We start from the raw sequence: 26,033 nt of genomic DNA, 5'->3' as shown, positions 1-26,033 counted from the left end.
ATATATGTCATCAATGTATATATATTCCTCACATAAAACATATGTTAAAATAAATATAAAATATTCATTAAAAATAAATAAAATAATATATATTCATATATAAATATATAATAGTTAATTGGATAGTTAAGTTTTTATGTATATTTAGTAATTTTTTATATGCCATACTATACTATCTCATATATTATTTATTCATTATTCATTAAATAAATATGATCTTAGAAAATTATATATATATATATATATATATATATATATGTTTAAATTTGTTAATTAAGAAAAAATGAATAAGCAAATATATATGTATATACTTTAGCAGTTTAGTATCATCCACATAGATACTGCAAATATGCAATGCAAGTAAGTATGGTATGTAAATTATTTTTTTTTAAATTAATTAAGAGTGAAATTTAAATACACGATCTAATATAAAAAGACTATCATTTGAGCTATACTTCCTTGAGTACATGATATGTAAATTAATTACTTATGAATTGTTTATATTTTAATAATTTATTGTATGACTAATATTGATTTTAGAAGTCATAGGTTGTAATTGATTTTTTGTGTGTGACTATAGGTTGTAAATGATTTAACAATTAAACAATAATTGCAGAGAAAGAAAAACAATGATTAATTGATAATTAGTGCCGCATTATTCTCGGTCACTCATATCTTGGAACTGTGTGGATGATGTTAAGAAGATTCTAAAGATTGATTTGATAAGATAAGAGAAAATGACTTTTAAATTCATCTATCAAAAGTTCAAAACACCAAATCTCAAAAAAAAAAAGGAAAAAAAAATCACAAATAGTAGTAAATAACCAAATTCTACATAATTAATTAATAATTAGCACAATTATTGCAAATATAAAATATATTTTTATTTTAAAAGTTTTTAAAAATAAAATTAATTTACTTCAATATTTTGGTTCTTAAAATTTTAATATATTATATTTTATTTGTATTTTTGAAAGTTATTTAACATTGTTAATGAAGATGATAATGTAATAATTTAATCTATCATTAAAAATTATTACGTCATTATCGTCTAATAGTATAATTAAATATATTGAAATATTAAAATTAAAAATTAAAATGGAAACAAATTAATTATGATATATTTTTAAATTATAGATAAACCACGTATTTTTATGTATCCTTATTAGAAATAGGTATATTTGTGATCATTTTGAAAATACTCTAAAATACATCTATTAGCAATATAATTGTATAAATATATAATTCATAATTGTACACAAATTAATTGTTTGTATATTATCTGTTAAAAAATAATATATATTTAATTTTACCAAAGAGTACATATAAACACTGAATTCTAAAATAATTATACACAATCAACTAATATAATAGTCATTAAGAAGATGGAAAAAAAATAAATAGACGCCATAAAAGAATAATTACTTATGGTAATGTATTAATACTTTCTGAAAATTTCATTGTTGATAATATAAAATAATATTGGAATAAATATTGATAATAAATTTTTAAACCCAATATTCAATTAACTTTGTCTTTCTTTTTTCCTCTCTCTTTTTAAGTTTCCTTTTCTACTATTAGAAAAAATTCTATATCTCTTTTTTAAAAGATGTTAAAATGACATTTTTTTTTCTTTATTTGTAAAATCTACTCTTCTTTCTCTTATAATTTTTAAAAAATCTCCTCTTTAATCCATTTAATTTTTATGTTAACTAACATTAAATTTGCCTATTTTTCAAGAAAAAATAAATTATATTTTATAAAAATACTCTTTAACAAATATTTATTTTTTGTGATTAAATTTTATTCACCAAAATACCTTTTAACAAATTATTTTTTTATTAATTAAATTATATATATTTTTAAATTTAGTGATTAAATTATTTTTTTCAAAGATATCCTTTAATAATATTTTAATTATTAAGGAACTTATTTTGTAAAAATGTGAAAGAATAAGATGTTAATTTTTTTAAATTTAGGATTTATCCATCTCATCTTATTTTTAAATTCCGATAAAGTTATTAATAAATTTTAATAATTCTATGAAAGAAATTATTTATTAATATTAATTGTCATACATATTAATAGTGGTAATAGTTTTTGAATTTAATATTAAAATAATATACATTAACATCAAAAAATTAATAATAAAATACAAAAAAAATTTTGGTAAAATTATAATTTAATAATTAAAAAAAATTGAAGGGTATCTTAGAAAAAAATAATTTAATAGTTAAAAAATTTAAAAAGTTAGTAAAAATATAATTTAATCAATAAAAAAATAATTTGATGAAGGATATTTTAGTAAATAAAATTTAATCACAAAAAAATAAAACGTTTGCTAAAGAATATTTTTGTAAAAACTGATTTATTTTTTTTTTAAAATGGATAAATTTAACGTTAGTTAACAAAAAATTTTTAAAATAGATTAAAGAGAAATTTTTTAAAACTTATAAGAAAGAAGAGTATACATTTTACAAATAAAGAGGAAGAGAATATTATTTTAACATCTCTCAAAAAAAGTGAATGAAATTTTCTCTTACTATGATTGACTTAAAAAGATTAAATAATTCCCTAATTTGAACAAAATTAATCAATATATATATATATATATATATATATATATATGTGAATTGTGATAGTTGCTATCAATCTTTGTCAAGATATAAATTCACGAAAGAGATAGAAGATAAACTTAATCCACATTCAACCAATTTGTATGGCATTTATAAAATAATCTTACATCCATGCATTCCTGCCTTGCCCTCTCAATTATTCTACGTTTTCATTCTTTGTTTATATGTTTCCCTTTCGCACAACTTGATTTAATTTCGTTGTAAAAAAAAAAGCATGATATTAAGAATGTTTTAACAAAATATATATTCCTGATTCATATTTCACCTCTAAAAACAAAAAATGTTCATCACAACAAAAAGTGTTACGGCCAACATTTTCGAGTCGATTTAAGATATATATATATATATATATTGCAAATTCTTAAATGGAGTTCAGTACCGTGACGGATTAGTTTTTAGTTTGTCGAATTAAGGGATACTGTGAAAAACCAACAAAAAAAGAAAATTTAATGACTAATATATCATATATCCTATTTTTAATATTTTTTGGATAACGACGAATTTAATCGATAGAAATATTAAAAAATAAATCCAAAGAACATATATATATATTTGTTTTGGTGGTAATATAAGGAGTAGAATCTTGTATATATTATATGGTGTTAGTTTATTGTTCTTTATGTGAAAAATCAGGACAATATCTTTCTCATATCTACAAAGTGCGCTATATATATATACTTTTGCTTTGATGTGTCGTAGTTAGAAGCATGAGAATAACCTAGCCCATACAATTTCTCAAAATATTAAATCTAATATGATGAATTACATATTTATCTCTAAAATAAACCACATAATATTCATTGGAGTGTATCTTGGTGCTTTTGGAATTGACTACTATAGTACACTGCACCATACAAAACCCTCCAAGAATTATTAAGTTTATTAGTTATTGTTCAGTTGTTGAAAGGTGGAAGTACCTGCAAATATCATGAAATGTTCAAATCATGGCACAAAAGCATATATAGAATTAGAAATTTTTTTAGAATTGAAATTGTATTTAAAATAAAAAATATTTAAATTAATCTTAATATAATTTGGTTTTTTAAATATATCTATTTCTCTTCTTTTTTTTTCTTTTTTATTGAGGGTAATAATATAGTAATATTACATATACTTTAACCATTTCGTTTTCTTTCAATTCCTTTTGTTCCAAATTTAAAAATTAGTTTTCAAATAAATTCTTTTCAAAATTCAATTCAATTCTATCTCACTAAAGTTTCCAAACACACTCATATGGTTTTAAAGTAAGATTAGATTCTGATAAAATATACAAGATTTTAAATAACATTTTATAAAACATTGTTTTTGCCAATTTAATTATTGAATTATATTGTGGCCAATTTTCTAAAAATCATTATCGTCATTAAAAACATCATCTAATAATTTATTTTGACTTATATTTACTAAATATATATGTACTACTTGATTTAATGTGTATAAATATTTTATACTAACAAACATTAATGCATCCCATGGTATTTTTTTTCTTTTTTTGCAACCCTAAAAGAAATTAAAGAATTTATTTGGAGATTATATATATAGGTGGGTGCTTAATTACCCATTTTGGCAGTGATAGCATCTTCAAAATTAGGTGCAACATTCATGGTCCCATTGTTATTGCTGGGTGGCATCATTGTTTGACTCTGCTGAACAGCCTGGGAACCATATCCAAATACATTCATTGGCTGCAACACAAAACACCAACATAGTAACTATCATACTTTCTCTAATGTCAAACTTAACCCTAAACCTATTCCATGAAACTTATCATGAAGCCATAATGGCTTTGTCTATCAATAGTAACATGACTTTTTATTTATATGAAAGCTTTTAAATATATCGGTTCACCGATGTTTTAATCAATTTTAACCGTTGACTTTAATTATATAATTTTTATAATTAAAATTAACGGTTAAAAATTACTGAAATACTAATGTACCAGTACATTTATATAATGACGTGTAAAAGAACATAGAAAGTCAGCTCAAATCAACTAAAAATTATTTTTATTTTATATTTTTTAGTGATTGTTTTTTTTGTTATTTTATAATTATTGATAAAATAATTGAGTAATATTAAATGTAATAAATGTGTAACTACAAATGTTATATATATAAAATTATGAATATTAAACTAAATTAAATAACTTTGAGTTATTATATTTCGTATTATTACATTTATATTATTTTTTAATTGATATACCAAGTCAAAACATATCTTATTAAAATGAAATTTTTGATGGGAATAAAAAAAGTGGTTTGAAATGTTAAGACTAAAATTAATCATTATTAGTTGACCTGAGATGCAGTTTGCATGAGATGATGATAAGCCATGTAACGTGCATATTGGTCTGCAAGGCATGGATTTTGCATCTGATGATTTTGGTAATTAAATGCACCCAAAACTGGATTTTGGCACATCAAAGCCTGGTTTGAAGGTGTTTGATGATGAGGCAGAGACACAGTAGAAGGCATGTTGGATTGGTCAAGGGGCATTCTTGGTATTTGCATTGGATTTTGCATAGAAGGAAGAGAAGGTTGTGATGCTGCAGCCATTCCCATTGCACTCATTTGTGACATGTAATGCTGAATCCCAGGAAACATCACTGGTGTCATCCCTGCTCCCATCCACATTACCTAACACCACCAATCATAAAGATTTCTTAAGTTTTCTTGGAAATTTTCAAATATATCATGAGTAAGTAGATAGCTGAAGGTTGTTAAATGATTTAATAGATTTGACTAAATTATCATCTAATAACTTTCGGTTATCAATTTCACATGAAGTTAATCGCATTTGAGTTCCTACCTTATGAGTATCGGTGTTCTAATAATTTAATAGTCAATTTAATAGTTAATTTTAACATATATACATATATATATTGAGATCAATAGCTAAAATTATTAAAAGATCATTGTTTTTGAAATGCTTGAAATTCTTTTAAATTTTTATATGGGAGTAAATTATTATCATGATGCTATTTCTCCAAAAAACTTAAACTCATTGTAGGAGATAATATAAATGGTTTTATTTTTAATATGTCTCTTCAAACAAGACTCTCTTTTAGACATAGAGCTCTAATATCATATTATAATACTATTTTTTTCAAAAGTTTAAAGGGATAAAAAGATGCAATATGAATGGCTATATCTCTAATAATTACTATTTAAAAATATTTTAGTGTTAGCAATTTTAATTAAAGCTTATTTTTATACTAAATAAAGAATGTTGTACTCTTTGTTAAATAAATAAAGAAAAATACTAAAGGGTCATCAGAATTTATTATTTTTTACTATTAATTAATAATTATCAATGTTTAAAAGTGTAGGTTAAATATGTTGTTGAATTACTAAACTAAAAAAATTGAGTTAATGACTAAAAGTGATAGTAAAAAATAATCTATTCAATGATTCTCTAATATTTCTCATAAGTAAATTTTAATTATTTATTTATTATATTTTATATCAAGAAGTCAGATTTAGAATTAAGAATTTAATATCTTTTATTCATTATTTTTTTTATTTTTAATAGCAAATTAATTTTTAGGTAGTGCACTCTTTTATTATTTTTTTTTCAAAATACGTTAGCATTCATCTTTTAATTAAAAAAGAGATAAACTAACACGATATTCATTAAAAAAATACGGCTAGTTCAACAAAATTTTTTTAAATCTGTAAGTTCTTTGGATAATTAGAACTAGCCCAATATTTGATGGATATCTAGTTAGTTTATGTATTTTCTAGTCTAAAATAGTTGTTTACTGTTTATGTTTTTTTTTTTTTTTGGTTAAATATAAGAAGTTTATATATAAAAAAAATTGAAGTGAAATTTGACACAAATTAAATTCATTTATGATTTGTGTGGCACTTGTACCTGAAGCTGTAACTGAAGTGACTTCAAGTATTCAATTGCCTCTTCTAGCATTGATGCTTTGTCTGTCTGCAAACACATAAATAAAACAACCCTTTGTTATTTGCCATAAAAGATTGAAAAAAGAAAAAGGGAAAGAAAAAATAAAAGTTGACTCACAACTTACAGTTCAACTCGCTTTTGCATAGCTGTTCACATTAGAACTCACATTTTATTTGTGGTTGTAAAGAGTTTGGATTTAAGGTTGGAATCCGTGGTTAAAGATAAATTTGATTAAAAATATTTTGACCAATCGGTGACCACAAAAAAAAAATAACAGTAGAAGTAGAAGAAGATTTGAAACTTATTTCAAATAGAATAATACTATATGACCAATAAATATTATTATTTTGGTCAGCACATAGTCAGTAATAATTTATACATATATTTATAAATGTTTTATATACAAAAAGCATATAATTTGTAGTTATATTTATCAGTTTTGTACACATAAATTAATATAGTTTATATCTATATTTTTTAGAGTATACATATATAAATTAATAAAATTTATTTGTTAAAAATAATTTAGTATTTATGCTGGTCAAATAATAACAAAAAATACTAAAAGTTACTGATCCCAAAAAATTTCTCTTTCAAATATTATCACAAAATTGAATTAAATTAGATATCAAAACAAATTTAAAGAATTTGGAAAACATCAACAACAAAAAAGCACAAGCTTTATCTTTTGTACATATTCTATTAAAATTACATAGAATAAAGTCCTGTTTTAGTTTTTAACATTTAAGTTAAGTCTTATTTTTATTTTTTAACGTTTGAAATAACCTATTTTTATTTAAACATTTTATTTCGTTGTATTGTAGCCTTCTGGCCAAAACTAAAACTTTTTCTTTCAAAATTATTTTTTCCCCTCTATTGTTATCTTCTTTCTTCTCTTATTATTATGTTATTTTATTTTTAAATCACTATAACAATCACTATAACTACTATATTTATGATTTTTGTTGCTACTAGAAAAAAATCATAACGAAAGAAAGGATATTTTTAGAAATTTTTTTTTTAATTTTGATTAGAGGACTAAAATAGAATAAAATATAACGTTTAGCATAAAAATAACATGTTTTAAATATTAGAGATAAAATTAAGACTTAACCAAAATATTAAGGACCACGACACTCCATTACTCAATTATATATATGTATTATAAAATTTGCTTCCTTGAACAAAATTTTCTGGTTATAAACAATTTGTTACTGCTTATAATTTGTTAGCTTAGTTATCAAGTTTTTAAACCATGACAGACAATAGTAGTGTCTAGATCTGACTCTATAGCTTGATAGTGACAATATATGATTAAATGCATGCATCTACATAAACAAAGACTTAATTAAAATGAAGAAAGTTACAAGTCAGCATGCATTGTATATGATAGTGAACCTTATTACTGTTTGGTATGAGTTGTTGGAGTGTTCTCATTTTCTCATTGATCCTGTCTCTTCTTCTCTGCATTAGTAAAAACAATAGTTACTGTTAAAAGAAAAAAGTGTTTCAATTTGAGCAGAAAAATTATCATGATTCCCCTTACCCTTTCAGATAGGTTATGCACTTCTGCTGCACGGTTTCTTCTAGAAGATCCTGATCTCTGAGATGTTTTGTTTCCAACACCTGATTTAGGCTCTGTGGCCTAATGCATACAATAGACATAACTCACATTATCAGAAAAATGTAATAGTTGTCGAATTTATCGTCGAATTTTATTCGTTGGTATTATAGTTAGATCTTTTTGTAGAAATTTCTAACGGTAACAAAATCCGACGCAAAATATAACGTGAATTGGTTTTTAAATTTGAGTGAGACTTAGTGACTTACCATCAGAATCTGCGTCGGACTAAAAATTTTAAATTTTTTCATGTTTTACCGTCGAATTTAAAGTCGGAAAAATTGGATGCTAATTTCATAATTTTTCCATCAGCACTTATAAATCCGATTGTAATGTATTTCTGTCAAAACTTTTTTTGTTGGATATGATCTGACAATAAATCTGACGGTAATTTGTATTTTGTCTGTAGTGTAAAAAATTGATAGGGTAAAAGAAATTGGAAAGAGAGAGGAATTCACCTCACTTTGTTCTTCTGATTCATCTGCATCTGTGATTTTCCTCTTTAGGCTAAGATGATTTCCTGTTGATAAAGAACAAGTAGTCTTTCCAAGACTACTACCTGAGCCACCAGAGGATGAAGTCACAGTTGCCTCAATCATCTCTGAAGACTTCCCCTTATTGTTACTCCAATTAGGAACACTTCTCTGAACACAGTCTTTAACTGCTTCAGAGAAAGTAGTATCTTGTTCCTGAGGGATGATGTTGTTGCTGCCACAGTGACTTGATCCAACTGTCATAACTGAACACTCCCTACCCTCACTTTGTAGCACATTATTGTTACCACTAACTTTCTCCCTAAACTTTTGTTGTGCGGGTGCTGAAAAATGATGAGAAAACTTTGGAACCTTTTGTGATGATGATGATCCACCAACAAAGTCATTGGTTTTCTGATTAGATGAATCAGGAGCAACCTGGAATCTTGGAGCAGGCATAGGATTTATTGGTTTTGTATTGTTGTTTTGTTGTTGTGGACTTAAATTTGCATTTGGGGTAGCAAATTTTGCAAACTTTGGTTCTTCCAATTGCTTGATTGGCTTGTAAGCCTCAACTTCACAAGGTGTCAATTGAGATAAAAGATTTGATGAGCAAAGCTCTTGTCCCATTGGATGATCCTCAACTTGGTATTGAATCCATGAAGCTGTCTCATCTTCTTGTTGACTCAAATTACTACTTGAGTTTCCACAATGAACACCATTCCTTAATGTTGATGATGCATCACTTTTCTGAACTGGTTTCCTTTGTGTTTGGCTGCTCAATACTACTTGCCCATTTTTCCATAGAAGCTCTACAAGATCTTGGTCCAGCCTGTATAATTGATCACATAGATATATGGTTAGAAAAATATCTGTCATATTCATTTGAAATTGAATTCAAAAGTGAATGATTGCTGAGTTTGACCAGTGTTTAGTTAAAATGAGTACACTTGATATAAATCATAGTGAAGCTATATATAGAGAGAGAGATATAGATGACATAACACACACCCTATTGGACTCTTTTGATTGATGACACAGGCATCACTCTCAAAGTTCCAACCAGGAATAGTGCTGTTGTTGTTCATCATGGCTAACCAACCAAATCAGTTATATCTGTTTGAACAAAAGAAAGAGAAGAGGTTTTAGACAGACTATTGGAATAAACTTTTACAATAAGCAGAATAAAATAATCTATGCATGTACTTTTGTGTTAGTCCAGCATCAAATTATTGAGTTATCAACATAAGCATGTAAAGATGCATGAATTTATATAAAAGGAAAGAAGAAAATAATAATAAAATATAGCCTTGTTGGGACATCTATGGAAATAGTTGCTTGTTTTTTTGTTTTTTGGCCATTCTGATTTCTTTGAATAAATAAAGCACAGAAAGTTAGTTAAAATTCTCTTGAGTTCTAAAAATGGAAATCAATTTGGCTTTGCTATTACAGTTGAAAGGTACATGCACATTACCAGGAAACAAACAAGGCTCAGAGAAAGAATAATAAACAAATATGATGAAACACATACAAGAAAATTGTGAAAACACTTAATAAATTTGGTAACAAAACCTGTCAAGTCAACTTAACAAAAAAGCTTTAGCATAACTACAACACTCATAAACAGAGAAACAAAGAACTGTATTACTTGGATTAATGATAGACATGAAAAGAATAGACCCATTTTCAGGCAAGCAAAAAAGTAACTATAAGAACTGTATTTCTTTTTCTTCCTACAACTATAAGCAGAAAAAGAAGAACCCCACCTGATATATAAGGCAAAAAAACACTCTTTTTTTATTTTTATATTTTATAGCTGGTTGACTAGAGGATACTATAGAAACTGAAGCTTCATTCTTCTCTCTGAAGAATGTGTTGTTGCCTTTGCTTTATGGGAACAAGAAGAAAGTGAGGTTAACAGCAAGAAATCATGAATGTGACATCACCAATAAGAAGAAAGGAGAAGAGATGAAAATACAAGGCCCCAAGTTGAAGTGGTGCTTGTTCTTGTTCTTGTCAACGTTCAAACAGCTAGAAAAAACACGGCTCTGCATTTGTGGCATGTTATGATAGAATGGAATATAATACTCTAAATATGGGACCAGTTCTGTTGATGAGGACTATTTACAAACATGGGGTGTGCATAATTTTGCAAACAAGGCTTTTCTGATTGGTTAATTGTAGCAGTTAGAACTATGTGTTAAATAAATGTGTGTGTGTGTATAATATATCTAATTCTGTATGAGCATGGTGAATGGTATCAAAAAATTCAGGGAGGGTGGTGACAAGTGGCATAGTGAATAGAAATGTGCATTATTGGAGGATAGAAAAGAGACAGCAATGTCTGAATAAAAGTTGTGGCACTCGTTATTCATACTAAATAATCTTTGAATCAAAGTATCTTTCAAAGGACAAAATAATAATAAGAAGAAGAAGAAGAAAAAAAGTTTCATTAATCTTATTTAGGAGTATTGGAGCATGTAATTCAAGGAAACGTTACACTATTTATTTTATTTTATTCAATCATGATCTAATTATTATTGATAAGGTAAGATTTGACTACAGATTTAATTAGTGGCAATTTAAAAATATGATGTTTAGTAAAAATGTAAAATACTAATAACTATTTTTTATAAAATAATTCTAAAGAGTGAGGTTCAAAAGAATGTTAATTATTATGGATTTTTTTAAAATAAACAAATTAAATATTATAATTATTGATATGTGTATTTTGTAGAGTATTTACGTTTTTTTACTTTTAGTTTTATCTTATTTACAGTGTAAACGAGATAAGTATGGCTATATCTCGTTTAGAGTTAAAGGCACGCACACTTCTCCACGTATAACATTTATGAACGCATTGTGATACGTGTCTTATCTCGTTTATAGAATAAACGAGATATAACCATACATAAAGAAAATTTTGGCCTATAAATACAACTCGTTGACAGACCTCCTGACCTCACCCCTCACCCACATTTCTCACATTCTCTCTATCCTTAGGCCAAGTTATTGATCTTTTTCAGTCTCGGAATGTTATGGCACCCAACCCTAACATTAATCGGCTGAACGCGCAGTGGCACATTGCGGAAACATCGACTTTGAGGCTAATGTTATCTTTTATAGTTCGATTTAATAATTTATTGCGATTTAAGTAGTGAATAGACAGAATAGACTGAATGATATTTAGGTAACATAGAATTTGTTAATTGGCAAATAGGGATTAAGACATTTATAAATAGTTAAGTTTATTCACAGTGAACTTTTTATTCATAAGGAAGGCTTGTTGATAAGGCTTGTTGATAACTTTGTTTGCAATAGTTAAGTTTATTCATAGTGAACTTTTGATAAGTATGTTAGTTGGTAAATAAGAATTTTAAGTATTGTTTTTTTTTTTTTTGCTGGTTATCTAAGTTGCATATTATTTTTTTTTTATAATTGCTTTGAACATGGTAGAAAAATTAGTCTGAAGTTTTGTATTTAATTTTTTTTATCTAAAAATATAGGCCTCGCCTTTTATTGCCTAGGTGGGTTAGTCACACACTTGCACTCCCGGATGCCATCGTCCTTTACCTGAGAGAAGTTGGGTTTGGTGACACGGTGCAGTTCAGGGACTTTGTCTTTGACAATTCCCTGATCAATGCATTTGTGGAGCGGTGGCATCCGGATATCCATATTTTCATCTGCTATAGGGTGAGTGCACCATCACCCTGCAAAATATTGTGTACCACCTTAGTTTACACATAAATGGAGAGCCGATGGGTGGGTGCCTGCGTGACTTCCAGACTTGGCACCAGCGGCCGACATGGGAGTATGTGGAGGAGCTCCTAGGAGTGTTGACCAGCAGACCATGTTCCGGATTGCAGAGCAGTTCTATATGGCGAGAGAGCATGGTGTCGCATATGGGGTCTCTTTCTCTACCCCACCTGCTACGACATCGGTCTGGGTGCCTTAGATGTCTCCTGGTGCAGGCTCCTCCCACGGTCCTGGTTACCGGCCTGGGCTTCAGTATGCCACACTGCCTTCCACTAACTATGGCCGATTGATGATGACCTCACAGTGGTTGCCTCCTCTGCCAAAGTATCCGTCACCCACACTACACTCTCAGGCTGAGCCTTCTTACCAACTACTCGATACTCTGCGCTTTGCCGAATGGTAACTCTGGAATTGGTTTGGGAGCAAGCAAAAGGTATGGATGTGATCCCCCAACGGGAGTCTCTGGTATGAATTCATCTTTGACATCATACTCAGATGAACCACTTCCGTCACTATCGACAACGTACTCATCGTCTGATTTCTCACCCTCAACGTTCATGTCCTGCACTGAACTCGCACAGTGCAACGGACGTGGTGCGAGAGGAAGGTCATCCGGTACAAAGTTTGAGGTACCACTATCACCCCCACCAACGTCACAAACCTCCGCTAAAAGTTCCATCACTTGTTTCACCATAATTTTTTCGTGCACATCAAACATAAGTCACACATGCTCATCGCCATTGTCCATTGAGTCAAAACACATGAAATTCAAACATCCCATTCCCCATCAGTACTAGCATCCTATACTCAACTCGACCAACCTCTTTTGTCTCCACACCACCAACGTGCGTCAATATTATACTCTTCAGCTCCGACAACGAATTTGCTCTTCGACTTCGGAACTGTGCCAAACTCTCACATTCAAATATCATCTCGCTGTCACTATTTTTTATCTGACAGCTTGGATAAACTATCACAACGAAAAAATCACTACCACTAGACATTTTTCCCAAAGTTCTATGGAAAAATAGGGAAGAGAAGGAAGAATTGATAATTTGGTGAAGAATACTAATGGTTTGTTACTTCTTTATAGATATTTGATGGTTGTTTTATTATATCTCATTTACTGTGTTAACGACCTAAGTTCACTCTTATATAGTTTACAATGTAAATGAGATAAGCACGTATCACAACATGTTTATAATTGTGCATATGTGGAGAGATGTACGTATCTTATCTCATTTAGAGTGTAAACAAGATATGACCATACTTATGTAAATGATATAAGATTAAATGTGAAAAAATATAAACACTCTACAAAATATACACGCATATCAGTAATTATAATATTTATTTTATTTATTTTAAAAAAATCCTAATTATTATTCATTACAAAAAAATCTCAATGTAAGAAAGTATATGATTATTTGTCTATTGAATTTGATTATTCTATTACGATAGATTTTAATTTTTTTGTGATTGATTATTTAGTTAAAAAATATGAATTAATATATATAAATATATAATGATTAATTTATGACTAAATTTTAGTGTACATAAAATATTTTTATTATTTATTTTTTTAAATTAAGAACCCAACCCTTTTAGATTTGAAATATTTTTTTGGTTAAATTATTCTATCTGTCTTTTTAATTTTATCAAATTTATAATTAAATTTTTATAATTTTAAAACTTTTAATTTAGTCTTTACATTATTTTAAATTTTATAATTAGATCGTTGTCAAAACAAAAATATTTGAATTAAGAGAATATTCTAAAAATAAGAGAAGTTTCAAGTTTAAAGATTTAAATATTTATTCCATAAGTGGGGATATATTTAATTTTGAGAAAAATATTCTATTAATTTATGTATATTAAGTTTTAAACTTTTTTTAAAACAAAATTAACAAAATTATAATAAAATCTAATACAATTCAATTAAATATATCAAATCAAACTTAATTTAAATACAAATTTAACATAATAATATATATATAAAATCTTTAATATATAAATTAAAATAAAATAAATTATAATTATTTACACAACCTATATATATAGAAATTCAAATAAAATTTCTTTTACAAAAATTTTATGAGAAAGTATAGAGAGTCAATAGAACATTTGTACAATGTGTAAAATGAAGGTTTAAGAATGTCCAATTCAGTATTAGAGATATAACTATTAGTTTTACATTTTTTCTATCCTATTAATTTAAACTTTTGGGATGAGTGCTATCATGACATGGTATTAGAGCTCTAAATCTGAAAGGTAAAAAGTTCGATTCTTGGTGAATCCCGAAATTAACTTAAATTTTTTAGATGAGCAATTTTATAACATGAGATGTTTATTATTCTAATATCCGCATAATTATTTTGACTAATATAAGTGATGTTTAACTTATGAGACGAATACTTTAATTCCACTCTTATCTCCATTGATTCACGGGAGTGGTCTCTATTTCCATATAGAAATTTTATGAATCCCCACTAATATTTTGGTCACAAATAATTTTCGCAGATATTCGCGAGTGTGAATATTTTTACCATCCCCACACACGAATCTTTCTGATCTTAAAGCATTGAATTCTCCTTGTAGATACCTTTTTCAACATGAACTTATTGCTACGTGATTTAACAAGTTCCCAAATTTCATCGACCTTGGAATAATGGATAATACTCGGAAAAAAAACCTTAGCTAAGGTCATTTATATATAATGTCCTAAAATTGGTGTCATAGCTCATAACATTATCCAGAATACCCCACCAGTGGATTAGAAGCTCTGCTGTAATATACACCGTCCAAGTCTTAATTATTATGTTTGAAACTTTGAATGTCAGTTGAAAATTTAATGCTGACATTCAATGTTAGTATCTTTTCAAAATCACCAATTCACTCCCTTCATTTGCTTGCCTTCATTCACCATTCACAAATCATTAAAATTGATGGGCCAAAAACTAATCATTTGTTAAGCATTAAGGGACAAAATTTAATTTGTTAGTTGAAAAATAATATTGTATTTTTATGTACCCTTAATTAATTGTTATTCTAAAATTAAAATTTTAATTTTAATGTATTGATAATATAAAACGTTTTGTACAGTCCTATAATTACATTCTTTTTTTGAATGATCATTTAAGTGGTTAATGTAAAAGATAGTTATTTTTACTGATGTGATATTACGTAATTAACAACACGTATAAAATTATTTTACACTGACAATACATCGAATTAAATTTTCAAATTAATTGTGGCACAAGCAAGTTGTTATGTTAAATTCCTCCAAATACAATCTTAGTTAACAGCATATTAAAATACTCACATTTGAACTTCTTCTGACACATTGAACCAAAAAAATAGGAGTATAGGACTTATAATAAATATGTGTCCTAGCTATATATCATTGTCTTCTTTCACCTGCACTCGTTCACAATTATTTCACCAATTTATGTCTGAGACATAACATAATTGCCATGTCGAGGTATTGTATGATCCCTATTCAGACTGAACATAGTACATACCATTTGAATTGAAAAGTCTTCGGTCTTTACATACACAGTTAAAATGTACAAATAATACCCCCAAAAAAAAATGTACAAAAATAATAGTGGCAAAATGTTTGATGAGCACTTCATGACTTATGAGAGTTTCATTTGATAAAGTTATTTAAAATATTTATGAAATTATCCTAATTTAAGATTCTATATTGATTTATTGACATTATTAACCTGTTTAATTAAATTTGAATTACTCATTATAAATAGACAACTCAAAAAATAAAAACATCTTTTACTTCATTTGAAGATGGTCATCCACCCTGAGCGATGGTTAGCAACGACTAATTCGTCGCCGATTGAAGTTTCATTTAAGGGTTTGTCGTCAATGAATTTCTGCATACATAATGCAAAATTTAAACTCCTCACACTTACTTAAGCGGATAAGAGAATTAATTACTGGGTCAATCTAATTTAGTTTCATTTTGTTCTATTTTATTATTAAGGAAAAAAAGGTCCTTATACCATTTTTTATTCATAAACACCATTTTAGGGCTAATAGCCCTCCTTTATTTTCCTTTTTGTTTTTGGTCTTTGGCTTTTATTTTCCTTATCCTCTATTTTCTTCTTTTATATTTTGGGTCAGACTCATGTTCTATTATGAATTCAGCAAAGTGGGCACCAAACAAACCAAGAAGCCGAATAACCCGCTACTTATATATTATATCTCATAATGGGCTTCACCAAACAAAACAAGAAGCCCAACAAGCCGTTGCATATATTACTCTTTTCTTATGATTGGGCCGAGGCCCATTTCTATAAAAAATGCTTGAAAAATATGTTGCTCACATCGAAGAAGAACGTGCTAAATATATATCATAATGAAAACATATATATAATAATCTACATTTATATTAATCCCAGCAACACATGCATGCTGTAATATTTCAAATAATTATTTTGGATAGAATCGATGTCTCAAATAATAATAAACAGAATAACAATTTATTATTTATGTATTTGTTTCAAAAAATGGTTAGTCAGAAAATAAGAGAAGTGCCGGATATATAACAACACTATTTGATACACATATATACTTAAGCAAAATTGAGGTAATAATATTCCATTTGATATCTAATCTACACTGTGTATATCGTATTCAGGATATGTATGTTGAAGGCACCTAATATAACTTTAGTTAGTGAGTTAATTAGTTAGTTGTTTTTATTTTATTTTATTTTTTTTTTTTTTGAAGAGGAAGGCACTTATATTTGAAGTAGTATATTGAAACATCACAAGTTAGATTTAGACATAAAATAGTAAGGAATAGTGATTTGTATATATAAAAGACTTTCCTACACTACTGCCTGATCATCCCAAAGTGGAAAAAATTTAATCAAAGCTAGGTAAACACTATATGTATTTATACATAATATAAATCCATGTATGGTGAATTGGTGACTAATTGCCCCCCTCTTATTAAGCTTCAACCCTATATATGACAATGTAAAGAGTCTCTGTAGACATGATATATAATAGAGCACAATAACATCATTTGATTTATATAGCCGACCTCACTTAGTGGGATAATGCTTTATTATTGTTGTTGTTTGTATATACACACTACTTATATATAAGTTTGTTTATTCGTCTGGTCTATTATATGAAGTATTTTTGTTAATCTATTTTTTATGCCATTAGAACTACATTTCAAGACGTAAAGGCCCAACATTAATTTGACTTTTAATTTCCAAAACATTGTTATATAACATCATGATATTATTTATCTGAAAAACTTAACTTACTAATAGAAAAATAAAAATACTATTTATACACTAAAATTAATTATTATGTATTTTTGTATAAATATATATAATTTAATTTATTTTTAATATATATTTTATATTTTAATATATATATATATACTAATAACTAATTTTAAAATTTGATTTTAATTTATATTTAATATTATTAATAAAAAATATATAAATAATTGTATCTTTTATACAGAAGATAGAATACTAGAAGAAGAAATTGATATGGAGAAGTAGTTGATATATACAACAAGTATATGTATACACCACAACTACTTATAACTGTCATAACAGAAACAGTTATATAACCGAGTCATCTTAACTACTTAATAAGAAATATGAACGTTATATCTTTACAATAGTATTATATATAATAATATAGATTAACCTTTTAATACAGAAAATATTTGTTTATTTTATGATGACTTCATTGCCATGCAAAGTACAAATAATTAAATTAAAGTCAGTTGCATATCACCTGGCCGGCTGGCCCCTCTTCTCATCGTTTTGGCTCATACACCAAATTAACAAAAGCCATTTCATAGAATTATTAGAATTTATTATTTTTAATTATTAATTTAATTTTTTAATTTAATAAATTAATAATATATTTTAATTCGTATAATTAAATATTAATAACTAATTAATGAATAAAAATAAAAAATTTTAGTAATTTTCGATTAATAATAATACATTAATTTTTTTGTAAAAATAAGTGATACTTCAATGTACATATAAATTGAAAAATATTAAAAAATAATTTTTAATTAATTAATATTAACCAACTTTAAAATTTAGGTATATCATTTAAAATTTAGAGATTAAAAATTTATAATTTAAAATCAAATTTTAAGATAAATAAAATATGTAAAAAAAAACTGATATTAACAAAAAAAATTAGTTAAAAAATAAATAAAAACAAATAAAACTACACCAACCTCTCTCTCCCAAAAGATATCTTTCGGCGGAAACCAGATAGCAAAGCAATTCTCATGACATTTATTTATTTAAGAATTTCTTTCTTTATTTGCACCCAGCATAAGAAACATTTGTATATATTATATTAGAATTAAATAAATTAAATGAGTACATAAAATATTTGGTGTTTGCATCTGATTATATATATGACATTCACATTCTCAGATATAGTATACCGAGTCAATGGCCAAAGAAAAGTTAGATATTATGAGTCAAAGAGGGAGAAAAAGAGAGAAGAATTAAACCCTACTTAATAATAATAATACTAATTAATATAAAACTTGATACATATAATATAAGTAAAAGATACACTACACTATATTAATTATTTGACTACATTTCATTTTTTCAGTCAAATGATGGAAGCTAAGCAAGATTATTATATGGAACCCTAAATCTTATTCTTCTATATATATAAAAAGCATATGCATTCAGAATGCACTACTCTCTCTATAGTCTTACTGAATAATAATCTTTGATGTGTATGGTTTCCAAAAAGAAACTATGCTGCTGGTGCTATATCAACCCCATTGTCGTCGTCGTCGTCGTCATCATCACCGCCATTATTGTTGTGAAAGCTTCTTCGCCATTGATGAGTTGTTTCAGGCTGATGGTAATTGTTCACTTCTTCAAGCATGGAGAAACTGACCACCATTGTTGTAATAAATAAACTATACCTATTAAGTTGACTCAAGTCTCTTGATGAGATCATGAAGTCTTCAAACACAGCATTTTATAATGTTGAAAAATATTTTTAAGAAAATTAAAATATTTGCCAATGCCACGTAAGAAATATGCTCGAAGGAGCATTTTTTATTTGAACTTAATTTTTTTTAATAATATATTATGCTTATTTCACCTCCATAGCTTAGATTCTTCATTTCTTTGTCTATTATTAGACTAGGCTGATATTATTAGTATATATATATTTTAACTTTTTTTAGAAGAGGAATTTAAAATTTAAGATTTAAAAATGAAAAAAAGATTGTGAATATAAGAGTAAAAAAAATAATTGAATTAGGATTGGAATTTAAAATTTAAAAATAAAAATATTGTGAATATATAATAATAAAAAAATAATTTTGATAAAAATTAGTTGAAATTGGTAATGTTGGCTAATGGAAGATTGAGGGTTAAAACAATTCCCATATGCTGTGAAGTATTACTTTATTCTTCTGTCTAATTACCATCATCAATAGTTTGTTAAAACATTCCTCCCACATTATGATTATTTTTCATTATGTTTTTTTTTAAATATTATGTACACGTTAAAATTAACTACAAAAATTAGTCAATATATATTTATATATAAAATATAAATATATATTTAATTTATTTTTAATATATATTTTATATTGGTGATTGATTTTGATGACTAATTTTAGTGTATACTTAAAATGACTATTTTTTTAAATCTAGCAAGCTCCTTTTAATATATTCTAGATTTTCTGAAAGATAAGTTTTGCCTTTATTTGTAGCAACTTTACAAACTAGCATAGAGGCACTTTAATGAGTATTGTTTTGTTGTCAAATGGTAGCATTCTTTAGGAGGCAATGGAGGATGACATGGTGAGGATTGTATCCATACATTTTGCCCTAATGGGCAGTGAGGGCCCAAGAATTGAGCATAGCTCATGTCTTGTTGAGGCAAAAATGCATTCAACATGTGTTGTTTAGGGTTGACACACGCCTTGATGTTCCTTTCACATGCTTACACATGGATGCCATGCATATACCAAACAATTTTGACATGAATGAATCAATATTAATGTATGTACTAATTGTATATTGAACACACCAAAGGTTAAAAGATCCTTACATGAAGGCTTTTGGCCAAATGTGACCATGACTAGAGAAAAGAAGAAAAGGGTACATAGATTAGGGTTTTTTAGGAATACCCCACACCAAGTTTGATGAAATTTTTAAACCAGTCTTAATTTTTTTTATTTTATTAAATAATCAATTTTTATATTAAATTTTAGTAAAAGGTTAAACAAATTAGTATTTATTGTTATTTAATAAAGACATAACTATTTTTAAGAGTTTTTGAAACTCTCCGATCAAATTCTTTTATGTGGACAAACAATTTGATGTAAGAATGAATTTGTCTAAATGAAATAAAAAGTTTGGAAATTAAAGTGTTAGACTAAAATTTTTTAAGAATTTGTTCTGAGACTTACTTAAAATTAGGATGAGTTGGACCTGAACTTGAGGTCTAAACGCCTTTAGATGAAAGATTTGACGTCTTCTCTTGCAAGAATGAAGTTATCTAAGTTTTTCGTGAAAAAGTATGAGATGGTACTTATAAAGAACTCTGAGACTTAAATTATCCGATGTTTAAGTTAATAAGGGTCTTAAACAGATTTTAGGTAGATTAGAGTTGAGAAATACTTAAGGTAGTAGGTATATATATTAGTAATAAGAATGAATTATTTTATGTACTTATCACCTTATCATAATAGGAGATTTTTTTTTTTTATTTAAGAATTTGTTGAGAGCTCATATTTAAATATATGAACATGTTTATAGAAGTAGTTAGACCCATTGAATATTTATAAATAATTTATTAAAATGACTTTCATTTCACCAATACAAATGGAATTGAATTTTTTTGTGAAGTTTATTAAGGCCATTTCTTAGTAAATGTATTGATTATCTTTGATGAATGTGTAGCCTTTGTATCTAGTTTGTGCTTGTTCATTGGACGATGACTTTTCAATTAAAGGGATATGTGGCTCTAATAAAGGGAGACATGATTGCAAATATTCTATTGTATAGCTCAAGTTTCACCTTAGTAACACTTAATCATATCTTTTGTTTTTTGTGGACCTAAATGCATGATTTGTTATTTGTTTATTCCGAAAAAGTTATTTCATAAAAAAGATTAGAATGAAATTCATTATGACATCATATTTAATAGGGTATTGCTGTTAGGGTTTATTCCACCTACCAACTGAACTTGATGTATTGATTTCATTCCAAAATACTTAGTATACCATATACTTCTAACACTCAAATTAAAAAGGAATTGTTGTTGATTAATTTTTTATTTAAATTATTTTTTAGTTAATAAAATATAAAACACATATTCATCGCCGATTATTGATATCAAAATAATATATGTTATAAAAATTTTAATTATATTATTTATACACAAAAAAATAATCACTAAATTAATTACTCATAAAATATATATTAAAAAATATATATTTATACACATTACACAAATACATATTAACAAATTTGATGTCTAATTGTTTATATGCACACGTTATTTTTATAAAAGTTATACTTACAAAATTATTACTCCAGATAATTAACATTTTGTGGGTCATGTAACACTTTTCCCAAGACATGTTTAATGTGCGTTTATGGGCTATGGTCGAAACTAAGTTTAATCTTTTTTTTTGGTCATTAAACTAAGTTTAACCAATTTGTTTGGGCTATCAACCCAGACTAAACCAGTCCACTCCAGCTTAGAGCCCAATCCAGGTAGGCCCAATATAGGAACGAGAGCTATAAATTAATAATATTACTTTATTAAAATTCATTTTGTTTATAGCATATGTAAATGAAACAAGTTAAAAACAACAAAAAATATCAGATTAAATTTGGGAAAATAATAAATTGTTACCAAATATATTCCATGGGAAACAGTTAAGAGATCAGAGACTTATCTTCTTTTTTTTATGTACTTGAATTTACACAGGAAGAAGATCAATCGCTGCCTAAAGCTTAAAGCATAAATTTTTTTGGTCCAAACCATTTTACATATAAGAATAAGAATGAATGTAATCATTCAAACTTCTTTCCTTTGAGCTTTCCCTTTGGGATCTTGCTAAGTAAACCAGCATCAAGCTTACTATAGTGATTTCTCATCTCACCAAGGACCTTATACACAAAGTTGTCAACTTGATCTTCATATCTTTCATACAGAACTGGGAGTGTATGTGCAGCAACAAAACCTTTGGGAATAATATAACACAAGTTTTAGCAATGAAGTATATATAAATATCAAGAAAACTCTGTTCCTGATGGAACAATATCTAAAAACAGTTAACATGGTGTACCAAAATGGGATTAGGCTTGAAGCAACTGAATCGTTAATGAAAAAATCAATAATTTCAGTATGATTGTGTTTGTCTCTTGGTATATCCGAAAGTGTAAGTAACCAAATACATGATTATGTGCTTGTATTATGTTGAAGTATTTCCACAAACAAGCATCTCAACAGACAATCAACCAAATGTTTAAGAATGTTTTGGAATAGTTTACAGCAGCAGAGAACATAAATTCCATGCCATGCCGGTTACAGTCGCTTTAATCATCAGTATAGTATTCAGCATACAGGCATAAATTGGCTTTACCATCCAAGAAATGCTAATATTACACTATGTCCATCGTTTCAACTATTCGTGCTTTTCGCTTAAAACATTCAATGGGAATTCTTTAAAAGTAAATACATTTTTCCATTAATAGTTTAAGAAAAACATAATGATAATTGGTGAGTGCATTTGATTAGAAGAGCCATCGAACGATAAGCAGATGAACGAAAGCAGGACTCACCGATATAGATGACAGTCAAAAAGTTGCACCAGCTTCCAATCACAGCACCAGCCCACAAGCTGAATACAACCTGGCAATAATATGTAGATTTTAATCACAATAATCTTTTTTAATCACGATTGTCGATTATAAATAACAAAATGAAAGCAAGCACCCCCTACCAGAAGAAACTGCTTTAGGTTTCCTCCACATGCAACATCTTGAAGAACCCTCAAACCACGGTTAACCTCAACACCAATGGCAGTTGCAATATTCACGAAGACATCTTCCGGGAGAACAAAACGAGGAACTTTAGCCGGCTTCCTGTAGCAACAGAGAACAAAGCATACTTACCTAAAGCTTTAAAGTTGCATAATAAATTAATTACAAAACTGTCAGCAAAAGAAGAGATGAAAGCATGCTCAAATAACCTGCTCATCAAACCAGAAGCATTTGTCCAAAGAAACTGTGCAAGCATTCCAAGAACCAAAGCAAAACATAAAAGAGTTAAGAAGTGATAGTTAAGCCATTCGAAAAGCACCCATATAGCTGTTGCAGCAGTTAAAACACTTGCGGAAATCTTCTTGTTCCTCCATAACAAGACATCGGCAGCTGCATCATTTGAAGAAAAATATAAGATTAAAAAGATTAAGACTACGAAATGCCAATACTCTCTCCTCCCCAGAATACCTCGGCTTGGAAATTCTGTACATAACCCAATGTGCCAAGATACAATTTATATTGTATACATTAAGTTATTACTGTACCGAATTCCCAAAGTGACAAATATTTTAGAATGAAGAAGTATATTTTACAGCAGCAAATAGGCTAGAACTAGCATACATTTTCCGCCACCTAAAAGATTGTGCAACGGTTTCTGGCGTCCAAAGAGTCTATTGAACTGGGAGCTCACAGAGCTCGATTTCTCTTCCTCAAAGAAGGATACAGATTTTGGCTTTTCTGCTGCCATTGTTTCCACAAGAGTGTTAAAAAGCTTTTCAGCTGTGATCTTGTCTGCCATTGTTCTTCCTGTGCTACTAAGAACAGAGAAGACCATCAATGTACAAAATAGCAATTCTGCCTAACATCACTGAATCATCATCAAAGAAATTCTTATTTAATCCATATGAAGAAATCCTTTTCTTTCTCCATATTATTCATCTACCTTTGATTCTTCTCTTTTTCTATTTCTTACTTTTTCAAATTCAATGGATAAAATCACTCCATGAAGTAAGAAAATGTCCCCAATTATCATCATTTATAAAGAAACCAGTGCAGGAATCAAATACAATAAGATTCAATTATATTTTCTGAACCATAACAAAAGAGGAGATCATCTAAAAGCTATATATGGATTCATAAAGCTTACACCCACACCAAGTCAAACTTCAAGGCAAAACCTTGAATTTACAAGCTCATTGAATAATACAGCTTTGTTTTCATGAAATTGATTTTTCGTTATGAGAAAGTGTAAGGACTAACATTTTTATTAAAATCTGGCCAACACTTAATCAGCAAAAGAAATGTGAGTAATTCTACACTATTAGATATAACCTCGCACCATTAAAAACACTAATGAGAACTAATTGATGACTATAAATCACAAAACCTGCTGGCTTCCTAGCACTCTTCTATTGTTATTATACATATTTCCAAAATTTCAAGGCACAAACAGTTATAAACAGAAATCCCAAGACATTCATAAACACATTAATAAACACCAAAAAGTAAGCCAAAAATAAATCAGAGAAATGTTGGCAAGTCAAGATCATTGATACAGAAGTCAAAAAATAAATAATAACAAATTATAAATATACATAAAAAGGAAAGCAGAAAAATAAAAAAGAAAAAAAAAGCAAGTACCCCAAAGTTTTCTTTTTTATTTTCTACCCCCAAATTCAGAAACATAAAGCGCATTTAACGTATCACGATTCACGAAAGGATCAAATAAACAATGGAATTCAAAGCTTATTCCACAAGCTGAAAACACCAACAAATGATTTCATTTTCAGAACAGAACGAAGATTTTCAAGCAGCTGAACACACACACGCACACACTGCTTAAAACGGAAAAAATCGTAAGAACTAAAATTGAAGGCATGCACAAACCAGAGTAAGCAAAACGCAAGCTGAAGCAAATTCGCAGAGAAAGTGAGTGTGAAAGAGAAAGAGAGAGAAAGTGATGGAACTTGCTTTGTAGCAGAAGGAACAATGGTGTGAAAATAATAATAATAAAAAATTAATAATAATAGTATTGTAATATTGTTAGATTAATAATTTAATTTGAAAAAAAAAAAGAGTAAACACGAATTTCATGTTGCCATGGAAAATTAGTTAATTTTGTCGAATTTATGGAAAAAACAAAAAAGTGTTTAAAATTATTATTTTTACTTTTTTTTTAGAACTTTTTTTTTACAATTAAATCATTTGAAATTTTGAATAAAATTTTTAACTAATTTTTTTAAATAAATATTTTTTTTAAGAGTGGGAGACCTATAGGGAATATAGTAATTAATTAATTAATGTTGTGAGGAAAAAAGGAAATAAATAAATAATTATGCAACTACCTTTTTTCTTTCTTTTACTGCTTTTTAAATATTCTTGATATCAAATTCCACGTGAACCTCCACACCAACCTTCCTTTTTATCTTGATATTTTGGCATCTTTTTTTAAAATAAAATAAAATAAACCTGGTTTGACTGTTCTCAAAAATCAAAATGGTTATGGTTTGGTGATGCCTCATTTTGACCAAGTTGACTATAATTTCAGCATAGTTTATTTATAACTTATATGGTTATAAACT

The 26,033-nt window shown here is 27.5% G+C and overlaps 2 protein-coding genes across 9 annotated transcripts; both read right to left on the bottom strand.

Annotated features, from left to right (window-relative positions):
• Positions 1-3,367: 3,367 nt before the first annotated feature.
• Positions 3,368-10,850, bottom strand: LOC130941820 (transcription factor PIF4). Of its 3 annotated transcripts, none has more exons than XM_057870418.1 (9): positions 10,409-10,850; positions 9,654-9,758; positions 8,628-9,474; positions 8,095-8,193; positions 7,947-8,012; positions 6,510-6,575; positions 4,934-5,272; positions 4,195-4,321; positions 3,368-3,553 (listed from the first exon to the last, which is right to left on the bottom strand). In XM_057870418.1, the coding sequence occupies exons 2-9, from the start codon at positions 9,731-9,733 to the stop codon at positions 3,519-3,521; spliced, it is 1,659 nt and encodes a 552-aa protein (XP_057726401.1). In that variant the 5' UTR covers positions 9,734-9,758; positions 10,409-10,850; the 3' UTR covers positions 3,368-3,518. The 3 variants fall into 3 exon arrangements, with proteins under 3 accessions (XP_057726401.1, XP_057726402.1, XP_057726404.1); XM_057870419.1 differs by lacking the exon at positions 10,409-10,850 and adding an exon at positions 10,291-10,404; XM_057870421.1 differs by lacking the exon at positions 10,409-10,850 and adding an exon at positions 9,849-10,168.
• Positions 10,851-22,289: 11,439 nt separating this feature from the next.
• LOC130942070 (reticulon-like protein B8) lies at positions 22,290-25,466 on the bottom strand. Of its 6 annotated transcripts, none has more exons than XM_057870749.1 (6): positions 25,339-25,466; positions 24,073-24,266; positions 23,661-23,841; positions 23,412-23,553; positions 23,251-23,320; positions 22,290-22,649 (listed from the first exon to the last, which is right to left on the bottom strand). In XM_057870749.1, exons 2-6 carry the CDS (start codon positions 24,248-24,250, stop codon positions 22,480-22,482), a joined length of 741 nt encoding a protein of 246 aa, XP_057726732.1. In that variant the 5' UTR covers positions 24,251-24,266; positions 25,339-25,466; the 3' UTR covers positions 22,290-22,479. The 6 variants fall into 6 exon arrangements, with proteins under 6 accessions (XP_057726732.1, XP_057726733.1, XP_057726736.1 ...); XM_057870750.1 differs by having other exon boundaries at positions 24,073-24,263; positions 25,339-25,440; XM_057870753.1 differs by having other exon boundaries at positions 24,073-24,258; positions 25,339-25,434.
• Between the last annotated feature and the right edge of the window lie 567 nt (positions 25,467-26,033).

Source organism: Arachis stenosperma, chromosome 7 (assembly GCF_014773155.1).
Source record: "Arachis stenosperma cultivar V10309 chromosome 7, arast.V10309.gnm1.PFL2, whole genome shotgun sequence".
Classification (NCBI taxonomy): Eukaryota; Viridiplantae; Streptophyta; class Magnoliopsida; order Fabales; family Fabaceae; genus Arachis; species Arachis stenosperma.
This window is presented reverse-complemented; position numbering and strand designations above follow the sequence as displayed.

Coding starts and splice junctions, on each gene's coding strand:
- LOC130942070 (XM_057870748.1), bottom strand. CDS start 24,286: ATGGTCTTCTCTGTTCTTAGTAGCACAGGAAGAACAATGGCAGACAAG. Junction 23,554..23,660: donor GCTTCTGGTTTGATGAGCAG/GTTATTTGAGCA, acceptor CTGTTGCTACAG/GAAGCCGGCTAAAGTTCCTC. Junction 23,321..23,411: donor ACCTAAAGCAGTTTCTTCTG/GTAGGGGGTGCT, acceptor TATTATTGCCAG/GTTGTATTCAGCTTGTGGGC.
- LOC130941820 (XM_057870418.1), bottom strand. CDS start 9,733: ATGATGAACAACAACAGCACTATTCCTGGTTGGAACTTTGAGAGTGAT. Junction 8,194..8,627: donor AATCAGAAGAACAAAGTGAG/GTGAATTCCTCT, acceptor TGTATGCATTAG/GCCACAGAGCCTAAATCAGG. Junction 4,322..4,933: donor TCATGCAAACTGCATCTCAG/GTCAACTAATAA, acceptor TTTGTGTTGCAG/CCAATGAATGTATTTGGATA.